Source organism: Moschus berezovskii, chromosome 2 (genome assembly GCF_049115385.1).
Source record: "Moschus berezovskii isolate FMDL1 chromosome 2, NW_MosBer_1.0, whole genome shotgun sequence".
In the NCBI taxonomy this organism is placed as follows: Eukaryota; Metazoa; Chordata; class Mammalia; order Artiodactyla; family Moschidae; genus Moschus; species Moschus berezovskii.
Window position 1 is genome coordinate 118,551,111 of NC_142461.1, and position 21,980 is coordinate 118,573,090.

At 39.4% G+C, this 21,980-nt stretch overlaps 1 protein-coding gene across 2 annotated transcripts in view; it reads left to right on the forward strand.

Moving 5' to 3' along the window:
* Nucleotides 1-213: 213 nt before the first annotated feature.
* Nucleotides 214-21,980, forward strand: part of MTX2 (metaxin 2) — a 68,725-nt gene continuing 46,958 nt past the window's right edge. For both annotated transcript variants that reach the window (XM_055397185.2, XM_055397187.2), the window contains exon 1: nucleotides 214-461. In XM_055397185.2, coding sequence (XP_055253160.1) covers nucleotides 422-461 — 40 coding nt within the window. In that variant the 5' untranslated portion in view covers nucleotides 214-421. The remainder of the gene's footprint in view (nucleotides 462-21,980) is intronic.

The window sequence follows — 21,980 nt, forward strand, 5'->3', positions numbered from 1 at the left end:
TTAAAAAAAACTTATTTGCTTACAAAAATTTCGCTTGGAAAGGAAACTGAAAACTTCTGGGGGTACACCCGCCCACCCTGTACGCCAGAGTCCGGAATCAAACACCCTTCCAGTCCCCCTCTCCCTTCCTGGGTGGCCCCCGCGGCCGGGAGCCCGGGAACAGGAAGCCCGACGAGGGCGGAGGCGGGGCCCGCGGAAGCGCGCGCGCTGGCGTCAGCTGCGCCGGAAGTTCCTGGCCAGGCCTGGCGGTAGCCTTGGAGTCCGAGCCGCTGGGGCCGCCGCCGCCGCGCGGGTGGGCTTTGGGAGTCCGAGCCGCAGCCGGAGCCAGGCCTGCTAGGCGCCAGGAGCCGCCGGGGTCGCGTGGGAGTTCGCGGAGGATCTCGGCGAGCAGCAGCCGCGGGCGCAGGGCCGCCCCGCCGACATGTCTCTCGTTGCGGAAGCCTTAGTCTCCCAGATCGCAGGTAGCGTGTGTGGCCGCGGACCCGGCCGCAGGCGGGGGCCGGCGTGGGGCCGTCGTAGGGAGCAGTGCGGCCTTGAGCTCTGCAGCTGTCCTCCAGCCTTGCAGCATTAGAGGCTGAGCCCAAGCTTCGGGATAGAGGCGGGCACTGACCACCTTCTCCTGGATGAGAAAACAGGGGGAGAAACTTGGCTAAGGTCAGCCCGGAGGAGTGGGAATCCCATCCGTTTTTCCTGGGCAGTGTTTTGTCCAGCTACCCATTGAGGTGTTGGGATAAGTGGAGAACGCTGTGGGCTGGAGTTACGGTGGGGGGCGTGGCCACATCCGAGAGCCTCAGAGTTAAGTGTGGGGGCAGCCTCGGTGTGGGACCTGAAGTTTAAGGTGCTTGTCACTAATGAGTCGCCATTGTCATTTGAGAGGCCAATGAAGTTTCCTCTCCGAGCAGCCAATATTGCCGTTTGCTAGGTCTCCAGCAGTCACTGACACATTTTTAAGGCTGCATGAATTTTTTGAAATATCTTTGACTTGACGGACTGAACATGACTGTTGTAAATAGATTTACAATATATTTTGAAAATTTGTTATTGAATATGTTTCTGTTATCGAGGTTCTTGTTTACTGTAGTGAAAGATATTAAATATTGTTGAGAAAGTGAGAGACTATTGTAGGTATGGGTTGATGGGTTAATCTTTAAATGGAGTTAGTCTTAAACGCCCTAGAAGTATTTTCATTGTGAGTACGGTAAATATTCAGTTACCAGGATACTTAGGTACCTTTGCAATAAGGTAGTATTTTTGAAATGGAAAGTATTGAATGTCATGGCATTTGCCAAAATGTTTTTCATTACATTTGTGTTAACATTCATTTCTTTTTTCTTTTTCTCACTCAAAGACATTGTCTTCTAAAAGTGAGGGAAGCCCCCACTAGATTGCAAACTTCTTGAAGGCAGGAATGATACTTACATTGTTTCTAGTATCTTGAGGACCTGTCAGTTGGTGCTCAATAAGTATTCATGACGTGAATCAATGAATAATCTTGAGATTTCAAGCAATGATTATTTGTTTTTACTGTTCATGTTTTTTAAAAAGTTAGATCATGATTGTAGATTGCTATATTAAAATATTTCACAGCCTATGCTGATATTGATATACAGTGTGCGTGTTCCCTAATATGTGATTTCTTAAGGAAAAAATGAATATCTTTTCATCAGTTTGGAACTTTGCTTCAATTACTGAAATTTAGGAGTTTCTGTGAATTTTATCAGTCTGCCATCTTAGCTCTTTGGGGTGATCACTCTAGGAGGAGGGATTTATAGATGGATAATTCAATAAGTGGTGTTGGGACGACTCCTAAGTTATGACACTGCAAGGATAAATTCTAAATGAATTAAAACTTTAAGTGTAAAATAAGAATAAAAACCAAATTGTAATAAAATAATTAGGAAAAATATAGGTGATATAGTGTAGGATGCCTAAGCAAGACACGGAATTCAGAGTGCATGGAAGAAAAAATTAACAATTTTTGCAGATACAGTTTAAAAGCTTTGTATGATGAGACACATAAGTTTCTACAAATTAATAAGAAAAAGGCAGTCCAACAGAATCAAAGATAAAGGATAAGAACAGGCAGTTTACTAAAGGGGAAATGCAGATCAGCAGTGAACATATGAAAAGATGCCCTCCATCCCTAATTTCCACCCAGTCACTTGGGCAGAAATGAATATGATAATTTTTAGTACTGACACTGGCATGGGGAAAACAGTTGCCCTCAAAGTATTGAGTCTGTAAGAAACAACTGCTTTTGGGGAACTTAACATAGCAATATTTATTTAAATGCTGTTAATTGACTCAGAAATTCTTTGTGGGATTTATCTGATAGAAATATAAGGGCCAGTATTTAAAGAAATATACAACTGTAGTAATTATAGTATTATCTGTAATAGCAAACAGAAACATCCTAAATATATGTTAAGTTACAGCATGCGTGGTCAGTTGTGGCTGACTCTTTGTGACCTCATGGACTGTAGCCTGCCAGACTCCTCTGTTCATGAGCTTTTCCAGGCAGGAATACTGGAGTGGGTTGCCATTTCCTACTCCAGGGGAATCTTCCCTCATCCAGGGATCTAACCCACATCTCTTGTGTCCTCTGAATTGGCAGGCAGAGTCTTTATCACTGCACCACCTGAGAGGGTATAGTTGTGGCATGCCCACATTATTACAGATACTAAAAATGAAAGGTGTTAAGCTTTCCTGGTGGCTCATTGGTAAAGAATCCACCTGCCAGTGCTGGAGACATGGATTCAATCCCTGGGTTGGGAAAATCCCCTGGAGAAGGAAATGGCAACCCACTCCAGTATTCTTGCTTGGGAAATCCAATGGACAGAGGAACCTGATGGGCTGCAGTCCATGAGGCTGCAGAAGAGTCAGACACGACTTAGTGACTAAACAACAATAGCAACATAGCTGTTAAGCATATTGGCTTGAAGACTCTGATTATCTTAAATATTAATAAAAACAAGTTATAGAATTACGTATATATATAGTATGAACCATTTAAATAAATGAATCCTGTGAAAACCGGTATATGTAAGCAAAAAAAAAATGTAGGCAAATACTCAGTTAATTTTAACTAGTAATTTCAGAGTAATAAGGATAGTGTGTTGGTAGAGTGAGAATATTTTACTTTTGAATTTAAATGGTTGTAATTATAAAAATTTGGAAGATTATATTTTGGCAACAGCAAAAACAATGATGGCTAACATAATTTATATGAAACCTTGTATTTGACTAGTAAGTGTGACTCAAATCCAGCAACTATTCACAGTATTCTGCTTCTTGTCACAGCTATTTGTAAGGCCTCCTCAGACAGCCATTTTGCTTTTTTGCATTTCTTTTTCTTGGGGGTGGTCTTGATCCCTGTCTCCTGTACAGTGTCACAAACCTCCGTCCATAGTTCATCAGGCACTCTTGTCTAACAGACCTAGTCCGTTAAATCTATTTCTCATACTGTATAATCGTAAGGGATTTGATTTAGGTCATACCTGAATGGTCTAGTGGTTTTCCCTACTTTCTTCAATTTAAGTCTGAATTTGGCAACAGGGAGTTCATGATCTGAGCCACAGTCAGTTTTTGCTGACTGTATAGAACTCCTCCATCTTTGGCTGCAAAGAATATAATCAATCTGATTTCAGTGTTGACCATCTGGTGATGTCCATGTGTAGAGTCTTCTTTTGTGTTGTTGGAAGAGGGTGTTTGCTATGACCAGTGCATTCTCTTGACAGAACTCTATTAGCCTTTGCCCTGCTTCATTCTGTACTCCAAGGCCAAATTTTCACAAATAGTTGTGAAAAGAGAAGTGAAAAGCAAAGGAGAATAGGAAAGATACATCCATTTGAATGCAGAGTTGCAAAGAATAGCAAAGAGAGATAAGAAAACCTTCTTCAGTGATCAGTGCAAAGAAATAGAGGAAAACAATAGAATGGGAAAGACTAGAGATCTCTTCAAGAAAATTAGAGATACCAAGGGAACATTTCATGCAAAGATGGGCCCAATAAAGGACAGAAATGGTATGGACCTAACAGAAGCAGAAGATATTAAGAAGAGGTGGCAGGAATACACAGAAGAACTGTACAAAAAAGATCTTCACAACCCAGATAATCATGATGGTGTGATCACTCAGCTAGAGCCAGACATCCTGGAATGCGAAGTCAAGTGGCCCTTAGGAAGCATCACTACCAAAAAGCTAGTGGAGGTGATGGAATTCCAGTTGAGCTATTTCAAATCCTAAAAGATGATGCTGTGAAAGTGCTGCACTCAATATGCCAGCAAATCTGGAAAACTCAGCAGTGGCCACAGGACTGGAAAAGGTCAGTTTTCATTCCAATCCCAAAGAAAGGCAATGCCAAAGAATGCTCAAACTACTGCACGATTGCACTCATCTCACATGCTAGTAAATTAATGCTCAAAATTCTCCAAGCCAGGCTTCAACAATATGTGAACCGTGAACTTCTAGATGTTCAAGCTGATTTTAGAACAGGCAGAGGAACCAGAGATCAAGTTGCCAGCATCCGCTGGATCATCGAAAAAGCAAGAGAGTTCCAGAAAAACATCTATTTCTGCTTCATTGACTATGCCAAAGCCTTTGACTGTGTGGATCACAATAAACTGTGGAAAATTCTGAAAGAGACGGGTATACCAAACCACCTGACCTCCCTCTTGAGAAATCTGTATGCAGGTCAAGAAGCAACAGTTAGAACTGGACATGGAACAACAGACTGGTTCCAAATAGGAAAAGGAGTATGTCAAGATTGTATATTGTCACCCTGCTTATTTAACTTCTATGCAGAGTACATCATGAGAAACACTGGGCTGGAAGAAGCACAAGCTGGAATCAAGACTCCTGGGAGAAATATCAATAACCTCAGATAAGCAGATGACACCACCCTTATGGCAGAAAGTGAAGAAGAACTAAAGAGTCTCTTGATGAAAGTGAAAGAGGAGAATGAAAAAGGTGGCTTAAAGCTCAACATTCAGAAAACTAAGATCATGGCATCCGGTCTCATCATTCCATGGCAAATAGATGGGGACACAGTGGAAACAGTGACAGACTTTATTTTTTTGGGCTCCAAAATCACTGCAGATGGTGACTGCAGCCATGAAATTAAAAGCCGCTTACTCCTTGGAAGGAAAGTTATGACCAACCTAGACAGTATATTAAAAAGTGGAGACATTCCTTTGCCAACAAACGTCCGTCTAGTCAAGGCTGTGGTTTTTCCAGTAGTCATGTATGGATGTGAGAGTTGGACTATAAAGAAACCTGAGCACCAAAGAATTGATCCTTTTGAACTGTGGTTTGGAGAAGACTCTTTAGAGTTCCTTGGACAACAAGGAGATCCAACCAGTCCATCCTGAGGGAAATCAGTCCTGAATAGTTATTGTAAGGACTGATGCTGAGGCTGAAACTTCAATCCTTTGGCCACCTGATGCGAAGAGCTGACTCATTTGAAGAGACCCTGATGCTCGGAAAGATTGAGGGCAGGAGGAGAAGGGGACGACAGAGGATGAGATGGTTGGATGGCATCACCGACTCAGTGGACATGAGTTTGGGTAAACTCTGGAAGTTGATGATGGACAGGGAGGCCTGATAATGGATAGGGATACCTGTGGATAGGGAGACATACATACAGACACACACACAGAGTCTTATGTTCTTGTGGAGGTTGGCCAACCAGATGCTAAGACCACAAGGCAGATAGCCATGAAGGGGCTCCAGGAGGAGAGAGCATTTGCAGCTGCTTGCAGAGCCTGAGCTTTGTTCGTTAGTAAATTAGGCCCACCCAGGATAATCTCCCTTTTGATTAACATAAAGTCAGCTTATCAGGGCTTGCTTTAATTATGTCAGCAAAATTCCTTCCCAGCTAGAGTAGTATTTGAATAACTGGGAGGTGTTTGCTACAAAATTACTATCTTCCCTCTGTGTTCCTAGCACCTGCTGGAGTATGTCCCTTGTAGCTCACTGTAATAAGACACAGTAGAAGGAAACGGTAACCCACTCCAGTATTCTTGCCTGGAGAATCCCATGGACGGAGAAGCCTGGTAGGCTACAGTCCATGGGGTCGCAAAGAGTCGGACATGACTGAGCGACAGAACGGAATGGAACGGAACGGAGAAAGGGTATTCTGGCAAAGGTAGTTTAGTCTAACCAGTTTAATGGAGTTCAGAGCCATCACAGGTGTATATGAATTTGCTGATATAAATGGTACTTGCAAATACATATTTGTGTATCTAACTGAATAGTTTATTTGGATAAATTTTTTAAGGAGAGAATTTTGAGTTTTTCTTTTAACTTAGTGACGTGGAAAGGAATGGTAACTTATGATTTTTGAACTAAAGTTTGAATCTCTAGATAAGGACATGCTGGATTAAGAACTGTAAAAGGAGGATAAATAGTCTGGATATTGAATGGTTTTCAGAATCTTTTAAAACAGCCTGTGTATTTTAAATTTTTACTTGCTTTTTTTAAACTGGCAAGATTTTCAGTTCATTACTTGAGTTTCAGGTTAAAAAATTAGTTTTTACAGATAGCTGGGTATGAACATATCATGGGGAATGATTCAGTATTCCCATTTGGGTTGTGTGACCACATTTGGTGTAGCCACCGGATAGGACTGACTCACTTGCCTATCTTTGAACCAGGAACATCTCCAGCTTTTAGGGTTCCACACTGTCATCAGAAAAAACTAGAGAGATACTGAATTTAAACTGCAGGAATCTTCTACAGTGCTGATCACTTCCTTTGCCTTGCTTTCTCCTTGTGGACTTGGAAGTGAGAGTCAGACCTGTGTTCTTATTTAGCTACTTGCTAAATGTGTGACCTTAGGCAAGTCATTTGCCTTTTTAAGCTTCAGGTTTCTTATTTGCAAATTGGTAAAGACAATTGTAGATTATTTAAGGATTAGATAAGAAAAGATAGAGGAATGTTTGGCATTGTGTCTGGCACATAGTAAGTGCTCAGTAAGCATTCATTATGGAGAAGGAAATGGCAACCCACTCCAGTGTTCTTGCCTGGAGAATCCCAGGGAAGGGGGAGCCCGGTGGGCTTCTGTCTATGGGGTCACACAGAGTCGGACACGACTGAAGTGACTTAGCAGTAGCAGCAAGTGTTCATTAATGTTACTTTTGGCTCATTTACCTATCAGCTTTTCTCTCGCACTGCACTTTGCCTCTGTCCTCTTGTGTAACAATACAAGTTTGGTAAAACTTTTAAAATTGCTTTTAGATAGAATACATAATTTATTTCAATAATATAAAACATCTGTAAACAGTTGCTACATTTATTAAAGTTACTCCTTTAACAAATTATTCTAAGATATTTGTTTCAAGATTATACCTTTGATAAGTTTCAGCCATATTTATCTTCATTGTATAATTGAATCTTCAGTATAGGTCATAGGTGTAAATACTCTGAGGCTTTTTCAGTGGTGGTTTATTTATGAGGTTTTGCTGAAAAGTTTTAGCCGTAAAATATTAGTTGCTGTGTATCTGGTTGATGATAAGAGTAAGTGTCCATTTTTGACCCAGTGTGCCACTCCAGTACTCTTGCCTAGAAAATCCCATGGATGGAGGAGCCTGGTGGGCTGCAGTCCATGGGGTCGCTACGAGTCAGACATGACTGAGCGACTTCACTTTCACTTTTCACTTTCACACATTGGAGAAGGAAATGGCAACCCACTCCAGTGTTCTTGCCTGGAGAATCCCAGGGACGGGGGAGCCTGGTGGGCTGCCATCTATGGGGTCACACAGAGTCGGACACGACTGAAGTGACTTAGCAGCAGCAGCAGCAGCTAGATAGTACATAGCTGCTGATATTAACAATTTGATCCTTTTAGGTGTTGTTTTTGTTTTATGGATAAAGAAATTGAAACTTGTATAAAAACAAGGCCACTGGAGTAAGATAGAACTGAGTCCTAAGCTCAGTTCTGCCTTCTGTTTAATAATCTCGGGCAGACCTTAATAGGCCAGTTTCCTTAGTTGTGAAAGGGGGAACAGTATATTTTATAAAGTATGGTAAGCACCTCATTTAGGGTGGTACATGGTATGTTTAGTACATGGTAGTTTCTGTTATTACTTTGTTTTCCTGGTGCCTTTGAGGATGTTACCATTGTAATATCCTCTTAATATTTTGGACACCAAAATATCCAAAGTGTCTTTATTTTTATTAACTATACCATCTTTTCTGAGTTATTGAATATTACTACACTAATGTGTTGATATATTTTAAGCATATTAGTCAATTTCATCATAGCACAGTTAATAATCTTTTGAAATCAGGGCAGTGTCTGTTCTGTTCTTTATTTAGAAGTTCCATAAACTACGTAAAGGATGATAAAGACGACTTGGGATATTTCATTTATCTCATTTTGGGTATGCAGGTGCTTAATTATTTAAATGTATTAATTCTTTCCTTCTCACAGTAGCATTACTTTATGGTATCATCTCGGAAAGTTGTTTTACAGGGTTCCATGACATTCTTATGTAAACATGAAGTTAAGTGTAATAAGTACAGACATGTTAAAAAATTCTGTTTTTATATCAGTAATAAAATTTTTTATTCCATCTTTCTTTCACATGAATACCGGGAAATCTGGACTTAGAGCATTGCAGGAGGATTCTAGAGGCTCAATGAAGTGGAAACTATGGATTAAAATTCTTTGTATAATAGAAGTGATGCTGTTGGTCACAAGGTTTATTGAGAATAGAGAAATGATAGTCAGGGCTCTTATATCTGTATATAGAATATCTAATAATCATTGCAACAGATATTTGAAAAAATATGTTAAATTTCTTTGTTATGGAAAATAAAGATTTGTTAGTTATTTATAATCTGTATTGTGAGGATTTTCCAGTATTGAGGAAGGCACTGAGGAATTAGTAATAAGTTATTGAATTGGCCATAACATTTCAGAGAATCTTTTTTCATTTGTGTTCATTGTGGGAATAGTCTCATACTGTAGTGCTTATCACCTTGGCACCTGTGAAGTAAATATTGAAGGGGCGGATGCAGAAACAAAGACAAAATAGGTTATACTTCAGATTAGAGGCACAACACAATTTATTGACATCAGTGTGACCTATTTTCTTTTACCATGTTTGTATTCATGAATAGGTTGGCAACCAGATTCTTAGAGCCAGTAATTTGTTTCATTTTAGAAATCTTTGGTATGCTGTGAAGATCACGAGAGACTTGTTTTTGACCTTGTAATAGTCCATATTAAGCATAACATGAATTTTGCTTCTGTTATATGCTTTATTAACAATCTATACTCTGAAATTACTTGACTTTTCATTTTTAGCTTAAAAGATTTTGGTGCCCCATAAAATTTATCAGTCTCTCTTCTGTGAGAACTTCTGAGTTATTAATGTTAGCTCAAGCCTTTCATATTTGAGTGAAAATTGAAAGCAAACATCATCAAACTTCTTAACATTTTTCAAACGTTTTTGGTATTTCTTGATAAGCAGTTATCAGATGGACTGAAGATGTCAACTGAAGATGAGATATTAAATTCAGGCTTCTCATTTTTTGTTCAAAGACAGAAGTTATATTCAGCAAATCCAGCTACGTTTATGTGTAGAAGTATCTGCCTTGGCAGTAAGAGAAATGCATGTTTAATTTTTTATTGCTTTGTAAATGATCCTGTACTCTGTTCTTGAACACTTTTCTTATTTTTGTACGCTTTATACATGAATCATGGTTTTGAACTTTTCTACATCAGTAATAAAAATGAAATTTGATTGGTTAGTAATGAAGAAGGTTCTTTTCATAAAAACAATCATTTTGTCATGGCAATTCCCATTAACTGTAACTGCTTTAGCAAAATAGAAACCATAAAAAGCATTTCATTATGCTTATATACTTAGCTGTGTTTTTGTGCTGATTATATATTTTAATCTCTAAGAACTTTTATAAGCCAAAGAAGTTACTTCATGACTTAACCTGAGATGTTAATTTGGTTAGATGGTTTTATTTCCAGACTTACAGCAATTTTTTGCTGTCAGTTATCTTTTAGGCTTTAGATAGCAAAAGACCTGCTTATATTTTCCATAGAATATATTTTTAGGCTGAGTATCTAATTGTGCTGGGTGCTCTGCTAGGTGCTGGGGTACAAAAATGGGTAACAATTGTTGCTTTTGATGAACTTAACATCCTTGTGTAGGACACATCCATCAAAACAGATAATTTGAGGGAGGGGGTTCAGGAAGGGGAACTCATGTACACCCAGGGTGGATTCATGTCAGTGTATGGCAAAACCAACCAATATAATATTATAAAATAATTAGCCTCCAATAAAAAAAAAATAAAAAATAAAATTTATTTTACTGTAAAAAAAATAAAGCTACAGTAGATTAAAAACAAACAAAAAAACAGATAATTTGAATACAAAGTGGTATATCCTATAATACAGCTGCTAATTTAGGAAATCTTTACTGAGTCTTTTACCTCTCTTCTCTCAAACCGAATTAGTGGTGTTAGATATTTAGTGAACATCTGAACTCCTCTCCCTGCACTCTCACCCTCTGTCTGGTGCACTTGTGATTATTATGATTTGTGTTTTTACTCAGTTCAGATTTCATCTCCTCTTGTGAATTCTTTCCTGTCTTCCTCAAGCAGGTTGTTATTTCTTCAAGAAGATTCTTGTAGTGCTTTATAGAAAGCTCTGGTCTGATGCTTACATTCATGTTACTGAATACATTCTGTGGGCTTAGAGATTGTATATGGCATTTACATAGTTTATCTAGTTTTATTCTTCCAGCCGCCTTACAAGGTGGGTCATTTTTCTCTTTTTACAGATGAAGTAAATGAGGCAAGAAAGATTACACAGCTTGGCTAAGGTCACTTAGGCGATAAGTTGTAGAATTGGGAGGGGAACCCAGCCATGTCTCACTTCGAGACCTGTGTTTCCCCCCCCACCCCACCTGTATTGGTTTATTGTATTGTGAATGGTTATGTGTATCTCAGTCACCTCTTCTCACTCCTCCTGTTCTGGGCCCCCCACCTACTCAACAAAATTAGATTCTAGAGAGCAGTGGCAGTTTTATATTAATCTTTGTCTATTTATCATAGTCCTTGGTACATTTTGCAAGTTTAATAACCTATGGTAGTTCAGTTAAAGGCTTTAATATTTTTTTTTTCTGCCTCTCTGAGGATTTTCTTTCCCTGTGTTCCTGTTCATGAAGGGATTCTGTGATGGTTAGGCTGTATTATCTTATTTCCTTATTTTGTCTTTTTGTTTTTGTTCTTGGGGAATCTTGCGATTCTGCCAAGATTTCTGGAGATATAACAACAGATCAAACCCTCTGTAGGGAATCATTTGTCTCATGGCTACCAGAGAGGAGTGAGGCAGGAGGAATAGAGGGTTCGCTGGTTACCTAGCTTAGGAGAGAGTGAGTCTCCTACCTAGATAGGAGAGAGTGAACCTATGTCCAGTATTAGACCATAGTAGAGATTGAAAATAACAGATACTATTACAATGTTTGAAATGAGTTTAGAGTGGTGGGGAGGATTGCTTCTTAGTTGAAGGGACATTTATTTTCCGTTTACCAGGATTAGATTTAGAAAACCATTAAATCTTGAAGATTAACATTGTTTGCAGTGTTGAGGTCTGATATTTGTGTGGGACTGTTTGTCTTTTCTGTTTTTGGCCACATGTTGCGCTTTTAATCTACACCAGCTGTTTTTGTATAGCTCTGCTATTGATCACATATTCATCTTTGTTTTGAGAAAAGCTCAGACATGGTGTCAGTGTTTCCTCTTCTGTGAATTCCAGATTACCATTTATAAAAACATTCGCATTTTGAGCCCTCACTAGAAGGTTCATATCTATTCATAGTCACTTGGAGTTGGCCAGCTTTTTATTGGAGATTAATGAAAACTGATGGGTCATTTTTATAATGAGACAAAGTAAGCATAACCATTTGAGAGGATGACGTACACATCCTTACCAAATGAGAATGGAGCGTTTTCGGTTTTAGCTTGCATTCACTGTAGTCTGGGCTATTGGCTTGATGTTGCTGTGAATTTGTTTTCTTCACCCTTGTTAACCTCCAGAAATTTGTCTGTTTTATGAAATCGATCCTTGAGTAACTTTTGGAAATTGATCTCTAGTTTCAAATAGATAGGTTCGAATGGCTCATGTTCAAATCTCATAACTACTAACTTAATTTTACTTTCCTTATTGATTACATCTAATGGAAAAACTATCATTTAACCACTTTCTGTTTCCAGAACAAGTGTGGCCTCAGTTCATTAATCTTAAAAGCTTATTCTGGAACACTGTAAAATTGCAACATGTTAACTAAAGCATGTTTTATCTGGAACACTGTAAAATTGCAACATGTTAACTAAAGCATGTTTTAAAACATGGCTTTAAGCCATATCCACAAATACTTAAGTAGAATAAGATGGGCAAAAATCTTCTTGAATAAAATTAATCTACACAGATCCTTCCTGCCACATTCTTTAATGAGGAAAATGAATGAAAGGGGTGAAAAGAAATTACTCTTATTTCAGGTGTACTCCATGTCCTCTGGACAGTCTTTTTTTTTTTTTTTGTGGTCACAGACCATCTTCATCAGATTTACTGGGCATGCCTGTGGCAAGTTTGGATTCTTGGCCTTCATTTCTACAGTATCAGAATCTCTGAGTTTAGGATTTGATGGAAATACACAGTTTTATGACGTTTATTAGGGGATTCTTGTATATTAAGGGTTGAGAACCATTGTTGTAGAATGATTATAATTGCTTTAATTATAATTAGTTATAATAATTACTACCCAAATATGTTTGTGGGTTCTGTAAGAGGTTAGCTAATACAGTTGTGTGTTCATTGACTCTAGAGCCACTACCTGACAAACCCTATCCCTTGTCACTGATTAGCACTATGAGTTTTGCAAATTATTTATGGATGTGCCTTAGTTTTCTTATTGTAAAATAGGGATAATAATAGTAGTGTCTACCTCATCAAGGGCTTCCCAGGTGGCGCCAGTGCTGAAGAACCTGCCTGCCAATGCAGGAAACATAAGAGACATGGGTTCAATCCTTGGGTCAGGAAGATCCCCTGGAAAAGAGCACAGCAACCCACTCCAGTATTCTTGCCTAGAGAACCCCATGGATAGAGGAGCCTGGTGGGCTATAGTCCATAGGGTTGCAAAGAGTCAGACACGACCGAAACCACCTAGCACGCATGCATCTCATAGAGTTGTTGTGAAGCAGTTACTGTGTCAAGCACTTAAGTGCACAATAAATGTAAGAAGTGTTTTAAGATCTATTTATGATCTATAATTTATATACCTTTTTAAGTGTAAAATTTAAAAAAATTTAGTATATTTATAGAGATGTGATTATCATAATCCAGTTGTAGGACAAACATTTTCTTCACCCCCAAAAGAAATTTCTTGCCTATATACAATCATTTCTATTCCCAGCCCTGCCTAAGTCTGCCACTAACCTACTTTCTGTCTGTAGATTTGCCACTTCTGAATATCTTGTATAAATGGAATCATACAATGTATTCTTTGGTGGTTGGCTTTTTTCACTGGGAGTAATGCTTTTGAAATTCATTTTATGTTGTATCAGGTATTCTACTTGATTCTTTTTTATTGCCAAATAGTTTCTATGGTATGGATATACCACATTTTGTTTATCTACTGAGCAGCTGATGGTCATTTAGGTTGTTTCCACCATTTGATTATTTTGAATAATTCTGCTGTGAACTTTCTTGTACAAATCTGTATGTGACTATGTTTTCCTATTTCACATGGGTGAAATCCTAGGACTGGAATTGCTGAGTCATAATGGTAATTTTGAGAAACCACTAAACATTTTATATCCCTACCAGCAGTGTGTGAGAATTCCAAACGCTCCATATCCTTTAAATTTTTGTTACTGTCTGTCTTGTTAATTATAGTGATTTTAGTGACTCTGAAGTGGCCTCTCCTTGTGGTTTTGATTTCTGTCTCCCTAGTGACTCATGATACTGAGTATTTTTTCTTGTGCTTGTTGGCCATTCGTGGAGAAATATCTATTCATATCTATGCTCATTGAAAAGACTGAGTTTTCATCTTTATTATTGAGTTGTAAGCATTTTAAAATATATGCTAGATATTAGCTGTAAAATTCTTGAGGAATCTTAACTGCTGTCACCATCACCACCAGCACCACTGCCATCATCATCTGCGAAAGTACAAGTCTAATTTTTTTTTAAATTTATTTTTTATTGAAGGATAATTGCTTTACAGATTTTTGTTGTTTTCTGTCAAACCTTAACCTGAATCAGCCATAGGTATACATATGCCCCCTCCCTTTTGAACCTCCCTCCTATCTCCCTCCCCATCCCACCCCTCTAGGTTGATACAGAGCCCCTGTTTGAGTTTCCTGAGCCATACAGCAAGTTCCCGTTGGCTGTCTATTTTACATACGGTGATGCAAGTTTCCATGTTACTCTCTCCACACATCTCACCCTCACCTCCCCTCTCCCCCTGTTCTTAAGTCTGTTCTCTATGTCTGTTTCTCTGTTGCTGCCCTGTAAATAAGTTCTTCAGAACCATTCTTCTAGATTCTGTATGTATGTGTTAGAATATGATATTTCTCTTTCTCTTTCTGACTCATTTCACTCTGTATAATAGGTTCTAGGTTCATCCACCTCCTTAGAACTGACTCAAATGCATTCCTTTTTATGGCTGAGTAATATTCCACTGTGTAGATGTATCACAGCTTCTTTATCCATTCATCTGTCGATGGACATCTAGGTTGCTTCCATGTTCTAGCTATTGTAAATAGTGCTGCAGTGAACAGTGGGATACATGTGTCTTTTTCAGTTTTGGTTTCCTTAGAGTATTTGCCTAGGAGTGAGATTGCTGGGTCATATGGTGATTTTATTCCTAGTTTTTTAAGGACTCTCCATACCATCTTCCACAGTGGCTGTATCAATTTACATTCCCACCAACAGTGCAAGAGTGTTCCCTTTTCTCCACACCCTCTCCAGCATTTATTGTTTGTAGACTTTTTGATGATGGCCATTCTGACTGGTGTGAGGTGATATCTCATTGTAGTTTTGATTTGCATTTCTCTAACAATGAGCCGTCTAGTCAAGGCTGTGGTTTTTCCAGTGGTCATGTATGGATGTGAGAGTTGGACTGTGAAGAAAGCTGATCGCCGAAGAATTGATGCTTTTGAACTGTGGTGCTGGAGAAGACTCTTGAGAGTCCCTTGGACTGCAAGGAGATCCAGCCAATCCATTCTAAAGGAGATCAATCCTGGGTGTTCATTAGATGGACTGATGCTAAAGCTGAAACTCCAACACTTTGGCCACCTCATGCGACGAGTTGACTCACTGGAAAAAGACTCTGATGCTGGGAGGGATTGGGGGCAGGAGGAGAAGGGGACGACAGAGAATGAGATGGCTGGATGGCATCACCGACTCGATGGACATGAGTTTGAGTGAACTCTGGGAGTTGGTGATGGACAGGGAGGCCTGGCGTGCTGTGATTCATGGGGTCACAAGGTCGGACACGACTGAGCGACTGAACTGAACTGAACTGAACAATGAGCGATGGTGAGGATGTTTTCATGTGTTTGTTAGTCATCTGTATGTCTTCTTTGGAGAAATGTCTGTTAGATCTTTTCCCCACTTTTTGATTGGGTTGTTTGTTTTTCTGGCATTGACTTGTATGAGCTCCTTGTATATTTTGGAAATTAATCCCCTGTCAGTTGTTTCATTTGCTCTTATATTCTCCCATTCTGAGGGTTGTCTTTTCACCTTGCTTATAGTTTCCTTTGCTGTGCAAAAGCTTTTAAGTTTAATCAGGTCCCATTTGTTTACTTTTGTTTTTATTTCCGTTAATCTAGGAGGTGGGTCATAGAGGATCTTGCTTTGATTTATGTCATTGAGTGTTCTGCCTATGTTTTCCTCTAAGAATTTTAAAGTTTCTGGTCTTACATTTAGGTGTTTAATCCATTTTGAGTTTATCTTTGTGTATGGTGTTAGGAAGTGTTCTAATTTCATTCTGTTACATGTAGCTGTCCAGTTTCCCCAGCAACATTTGTTGAAGAGGCTGTCTTTGTCCCATTGTATATTCTTGCCTCCTTTGTCAAAAATAAGGTACCCATAGGTGCATGGCTTTATTTCTGGGCTTTCTATTATGTTCCATTGGTCTGTATGTCTGTTTCTATGCTAGTACTGTACTGTCGTGATGACTGTAGCTTTGTAGTATAATCTTAGGAAGGTTGATTCCTCCTTCTCCATTCTTCTTTCTCAAGACTTCTTTGGCTTCGGGGTCTTTTGTGTTTCTATATGAATTGTGCAATTTTTTGTTCTAGTTCTGTGAAAAATGCCATTGGTAATTTGATAGGGATCACATTGAATCTGTCGATTGCATTTGGCAATATAGTCATTTTCACAATATTGCTTCTTCCTCCCGAGGAACATGGAATATCTCTCCATCTGTTTATGTCATCTTTGATTTCTTTCATTGGTGTCTTATAATTTTCTGTATATAGTTCTTTTGTCTCCTTAGGTAAGTTTATTCCTAGATACTTAATTCTTTTTGTTGCAGTGGTGGATGGGATTGATTCCTTAATTTCTCTTTCTTATTTTTCATTGTTAGTATTTAGAAATGCAAGTGATTTCTGTGTGTTGATTTTGTATCTTGCAACCTTGCTAAATTCACTGATTAGCTCTAGTAATTTTCTGATAGTATCTTTAGGGTTTTTTGTGTACAGTATCATATCATCTGTAAACAGTGAGAGCTTTATTTCTTCTTTTCTGATCTGGATTCCTTTTGTTTCTTTTTCTTCTCTGATTGCTGTAGCTAGGACTCCCAGAACTGTGTTGAATAATAGTGGTGAAAGCAGACACCCTTGTCTTGTTCCTGATCTTAGGGGAAATGCTTTCAGTGTTTCACCATTGAGAATAATGTTTGCTGTAGACTGTTCGTATTTGGCCTTTACTATGTTGAGGTAGGTTCCTTCTGTGCCCATCTTCTGAAGAGTTTCAATCATAAATGGGAGCTGGATTTTGTCGAAGGCTTTTTCTGCATCTGTTGGGATGATCATGTGGTTTTTGTCTTCCCATATCACATTGATTGATTTGCGTATATTGAAGAATCCTTGCATCCTTGGAATACACCCAACTTGACCATGGTGTATGAGCTTTTTGATGTGTTGCTGAATTCTGTTTGCTAAAATTTTGTTGAGGATTTTTGAATCTATATTTATCAGTGATATTGGTCTGTTAGTTTTCTTTTTTTGTGTTGTTTTTGTCTGGTTTTGGTATCAGAGTGACAGTGGCCTCGTAGAATGAGTTTGGGAGTGTTTCTTCCTTTGTAGTTTTTTAAAAGAGTTTTAGAAGGATCGGCATTAGCTCTTCTCTAAATATTTGATAGAGTTCTCCTGTGAAGCCATCTGGTCCTGGGCTTTTTTTTGGGGGAGATTTTTGATCACAGCTTCAATTTCAGTGCTTGTAATTGGGTTGTTCATAATTTCTATTTCTTCCTGGTTCAGTCTTGGAAGATTGAACTTTTCTAAGAAAGACTAGATATCCAAAGTTAAATAGAGGTAGATGAAGAAGGTTTATATACATTAAAGATTAACTGCAAGGAGAAAGGAACAGTAGGAAAGGCAAAGAAGGGAATAAATGTAGAAAAAACATAATAGGTTTTAAAAAATTAAAACTTAAAATTATAAAAAAGAAAAGAAGAAAGAAAAAAATGGAAGAAGAAAGAAAAAAGGAAAATAAAAACTCCACAGAACTGTAAAAGCCCAACGAAGAGGCAGAGGTTTTATAACATCAATAAAAATTGTGACTGAATATACACATATACATATACACCCATAAGGAAAATCAAAACAGTCCAAGAAAAATAAAGTACAATAGCTTGATCCAGCGAACAAAGGAAACGAAAAATTATATCTACCAGACAAAACTAACTAAAGCAAAAACTGGAGAACAAAACTAAAGCAAGGTGCCAATTGGGGAATAATGCAATGAAAATAAAACTAACAAATATGTTGAGAGGAAAGGAAAGAAAGAAAAGAAAGAAAAAATAGATATACAAAGTTAAATAGAGGTAGATGAAGAAGGTTTATATGCATTAAAGATTAACTGCAAGGGGAAAAGAACAATAGGAAAAGTAAACAAAGGGATAAAAGTAGAAAAATTACAATAGGTTTAAAAAAATTAAAATTATTAAAAAGAGAAAAGAAAAAGAAAATGGAAGAAGAAAAAGGGAAAAAAAGGAAAACTCCACAGAACTGCAAAAGCCCAGCTTAGAGGCAGAGGTTTATAACAACAATAAAAGGTGTGACTGAATATACACATATACATATTCACCCATAAGCAAAATGAAAACAGTCCAAGAAAAATAAAGTACAATAGATTGACCTGGCGAACAAAGGAAACCAAAAATTATATCTATGAGAACAAACTAACTAAAGCACAAACTGGAAAACAAAACTAAAGCAAGGTGCCAATTGGGGAATAGAGCAATAAAAATAAAACTAACAAGTATGTTGAGGAAAGAAAAGAAAGAATAGATATGCAAAATTAAATATAGATAGATAAAGAAGATTTATTATATATTAAAGATTAACTGCAAGGGAAAAGGACAGTAGGAAAAGCAAACAAAGGAATAAATGTAGAAAAAATAATAGGTTAAAAAATTAAAAATTAAACTTAAAAAAGAAAAAAAAAAAGGAAAACTCTGCAGAACTGCAAAAGCTCAACAGAGAGGCAAAGGTTTATAACAACTATAAAAAAACGTGACTGAGAAAAAAACCGAAAAAGCATAAAAGCTTAATGAGATTTCATAATGCCAATAAAATCGACAACTACAACAAAATGGGAGAGAAAAGGGAAAAAATCCAAAAGAATCTAGAGAACAAATCAAAATATAAGAATAATAAACGTTTTTCTTGAGTCTTTGCTGTCAGAGTCCTTTCCCTTGCTGGAAGTCACAGTCCACCTCACCTCCCTAGGATGCCCTCCAACACTGTGCTGATCTCCAGACCTGCTGTGGGGGCAGCTCAGATTCTAATCTGGTCATACTCCTGTGTGTTCTTGCCTCCAGTGTCCACAGCTATCAGAACTAGTATGTTCTCTTTTCTGGGCACTCTCAATGACCTTTTATATATTCCATAGACACAGAGTCTGCCTAGTTGATTGTGTGAATTTAATCTGCAGCTTGTACAGCTGGTGGGAAGGTTTCGGGTCCTCTTCCTCAGCCACACTGCCCCTGGGTTTCAATTGTGGTTTTATTTCCACCTCTGCATGTGGGTCATCCACTGGGGTTTGCTCCTGAGGCTGCCCTGGAGGACTTGGGTTTGCCCCTGTGAGGGCCAGGTGGGAAGGTGGTGCAGCTGCTTGGGTTGCAGGGGTTCTGGCAGCACCAGGTACTCAGGGTAGTTGGCAGCTAGAGCACCAGGAAATACAGTGCTCTAGAAGGGTATGGCAACCAGTGCTGGCCCATATGTTCCAGTATTCTTGCCTGGAGAACCCCATTCCCTGACAGAGAAGCCTGGCAGGCCACAGTCTACAGGGTTGCAAAGAGTCGGACACCACCGAAGTGGCCCTGTGCACACAGATGCAAGACTTTTTTGCCTGGGGCAGCTCTGCCCCCGTGAGAGTTGAGTGTGAAGGTGGTGCAGCTGCTTGGCTTGCGGGGATCCTGGCGGTGCCAAGTGTGCAGGGACACGGATTGCCTCTGCTGCAGGAGTTGTGGCCCTATCAGAGTCTTTTTTTGAGCCTCTTGTAGCTGGCAATCAGAAGGCCTCTTGGGCCAGTCTTTGTAGCTCTGCCTGTTCATGCACTTAGAGGGCTCCCTTACCTGGGGTCCTTCTCTGTTGTTTGGTGCATGGGGCACATAGAAGGGCCCTTGTGGGCCCTCTGTAGATTGGTGTGTCAGGCATTTAAAGGGGCACCCTGGGTGGGGTCCTACTCTGTAGTTCAGTACGTCAGGCATTTGATGGGCCAACCTCTCTTTGTTCAGGTGCTGATGCTGGTGTGTGGGCTGAGAGAGGCTATGGGGATGGCTTAACCCCTACACGTGACTCAGCAGTATTGCCTTGCTTCCATGGCTGCCTGGCTTTCCTCCACAGGCGTTTCCCACCATAATCTCCTCCCTCATATCCCCTCGATCCTGTCTCTTAGCAGCCAACAGCAGCCCTCACCCTGGGATTGTGCCACAGTTCCTAAACTCCAGCTCCCAGCCGCTGCGCTTTCTAGAGGACTTGTGTCCCTGTCCGGGGGTATGTATGGCTGCAGCAAGGACTGTCTGATTCTCATTCCGTTTAGGCTGCCACAGATCAGCTGTTTCACTCTCAGCCTCAAATGTTTCTCCTCTGACTTAGACAGTTGCCCCGATGTGGGGATCGGACCCCTGCTTCAGTTCCCCCACTGGCTGATGGCAGGTCCAGTCCTACTAACACTCCCATTTTTTCCCCCTAGTTCCTTTGTCCTACCGAGTTTTGTGTGGTTCTATATGTTCTTTTCCACTGGTCAGGTATTCCTGCCTGCTTTCAGCTGGTGTTCTGCATGCACTTCTGTGTCTGAAGGTGTATTCCTGATGTATCTGTGGAGAGAGGCGTGCTCCACGTCCACCCACTCCTCTGCCATCTTGTTCTCTTTCTAGGTAGATCTTGACCAGAAGGAGATTTTCATTGTTCTCTAGTTTTATTTGGGCCCCCACTTTGGTTGTAAGGAGGAAGTTCTGCCCCTTACTAGTTTTCCTGAATTTTTAATCAGTTTTGCTTTTCTTCCTCTGCTTCCTGAATGGCAGGGTATTAGAGCCCATTTATCTAATGTATCACTCAGTCGTATATCCTCACTTTGAGTGTTTTTAGTCTTTTGTTTACCACTTTGTTACACATGAGTAGGTGGCAGGAGATATTGATGATGGGTTGGTGAGACTGATGATTTACCTGCCGTGGGCTCAGTAAATTGGCATTCCTTTGGCATTCTGGAGATTGTGCCCTGTTGTATGTAGTTCTTAGTTGTCTGTAACCTGTTGGTAGAATTAAGACTTGTAATGAGCGTATCGTGTGTGCATGCCTGCTCAGTTGCTCAGTTGTGTTCAACTCCGTGACCCCATGGACTGTAGCCCGCCAGGCTCCTCTGTCCATGGGATTATCCTGGCAAGAATACTGGAGTGGGTTGCCATTTCCTCCTTCAGGTTGCAATCTTTCCAAACCAGGGATCGAATCCGCATCTCCTGCAACTCCTGCATTAGCAGGTGTATTCTTTGCCACTGAGCCATATCAGGTAATCTTTATTGTTATCTTCAGATGAGCTCCAGTATTATAAAGATAAAAAATATGGAGATGGGCCATATGGTACCACTAAAGTCTAAGTACCTTAAAGGCAGGTACTTGGTTTTCTTTATAATTTTATCCTTAAATGCTTAGACTGGTGCCTGGTACATTATATTTAGGGGAGGTATATTTTTTGTATATATATGTATATATATAAAATATGTGTGTGTGTTCTGTGCATATATGTTGAATGACGGATAAAACAGATTTGCAGAATGTGGCTGAATTTACTTTCTAAAATGAAAGCTGCATACAGTTTGCTACATGTATACAACAAGCAATAAAGAACATTCAGTGAATTTTGATGTCAGTCAACAAGTTTTTTCTCCTTAAGGACTGATGGATCAAGCCAAGGAAATGGTTCTAGTGTGGATCTTCTTTTAGAGTTTGGCAGTCCCTTTGTTTTATCTTACACTTCTCCAGTCTGTCTTAGAATGTCTGCTTCTTGCTTCAGGGCCCTTATTTCAGCCTGAGGTAGTCTTTAATCTTTTTATCTGCACTTCCTTGCAGTTTATTTTTTAAGTGGCTCCTATGAATGTGTCCCCCTACTCATGTGTTGAAATCCCAGTCCCCAAGGTGATGTTATTAGAATATGGGAGCCACTGGGAGGTGATTAGGAATTAGTGCCATTATAAAAGAGATCCCAGAGAGCTCCCTAGCCCCT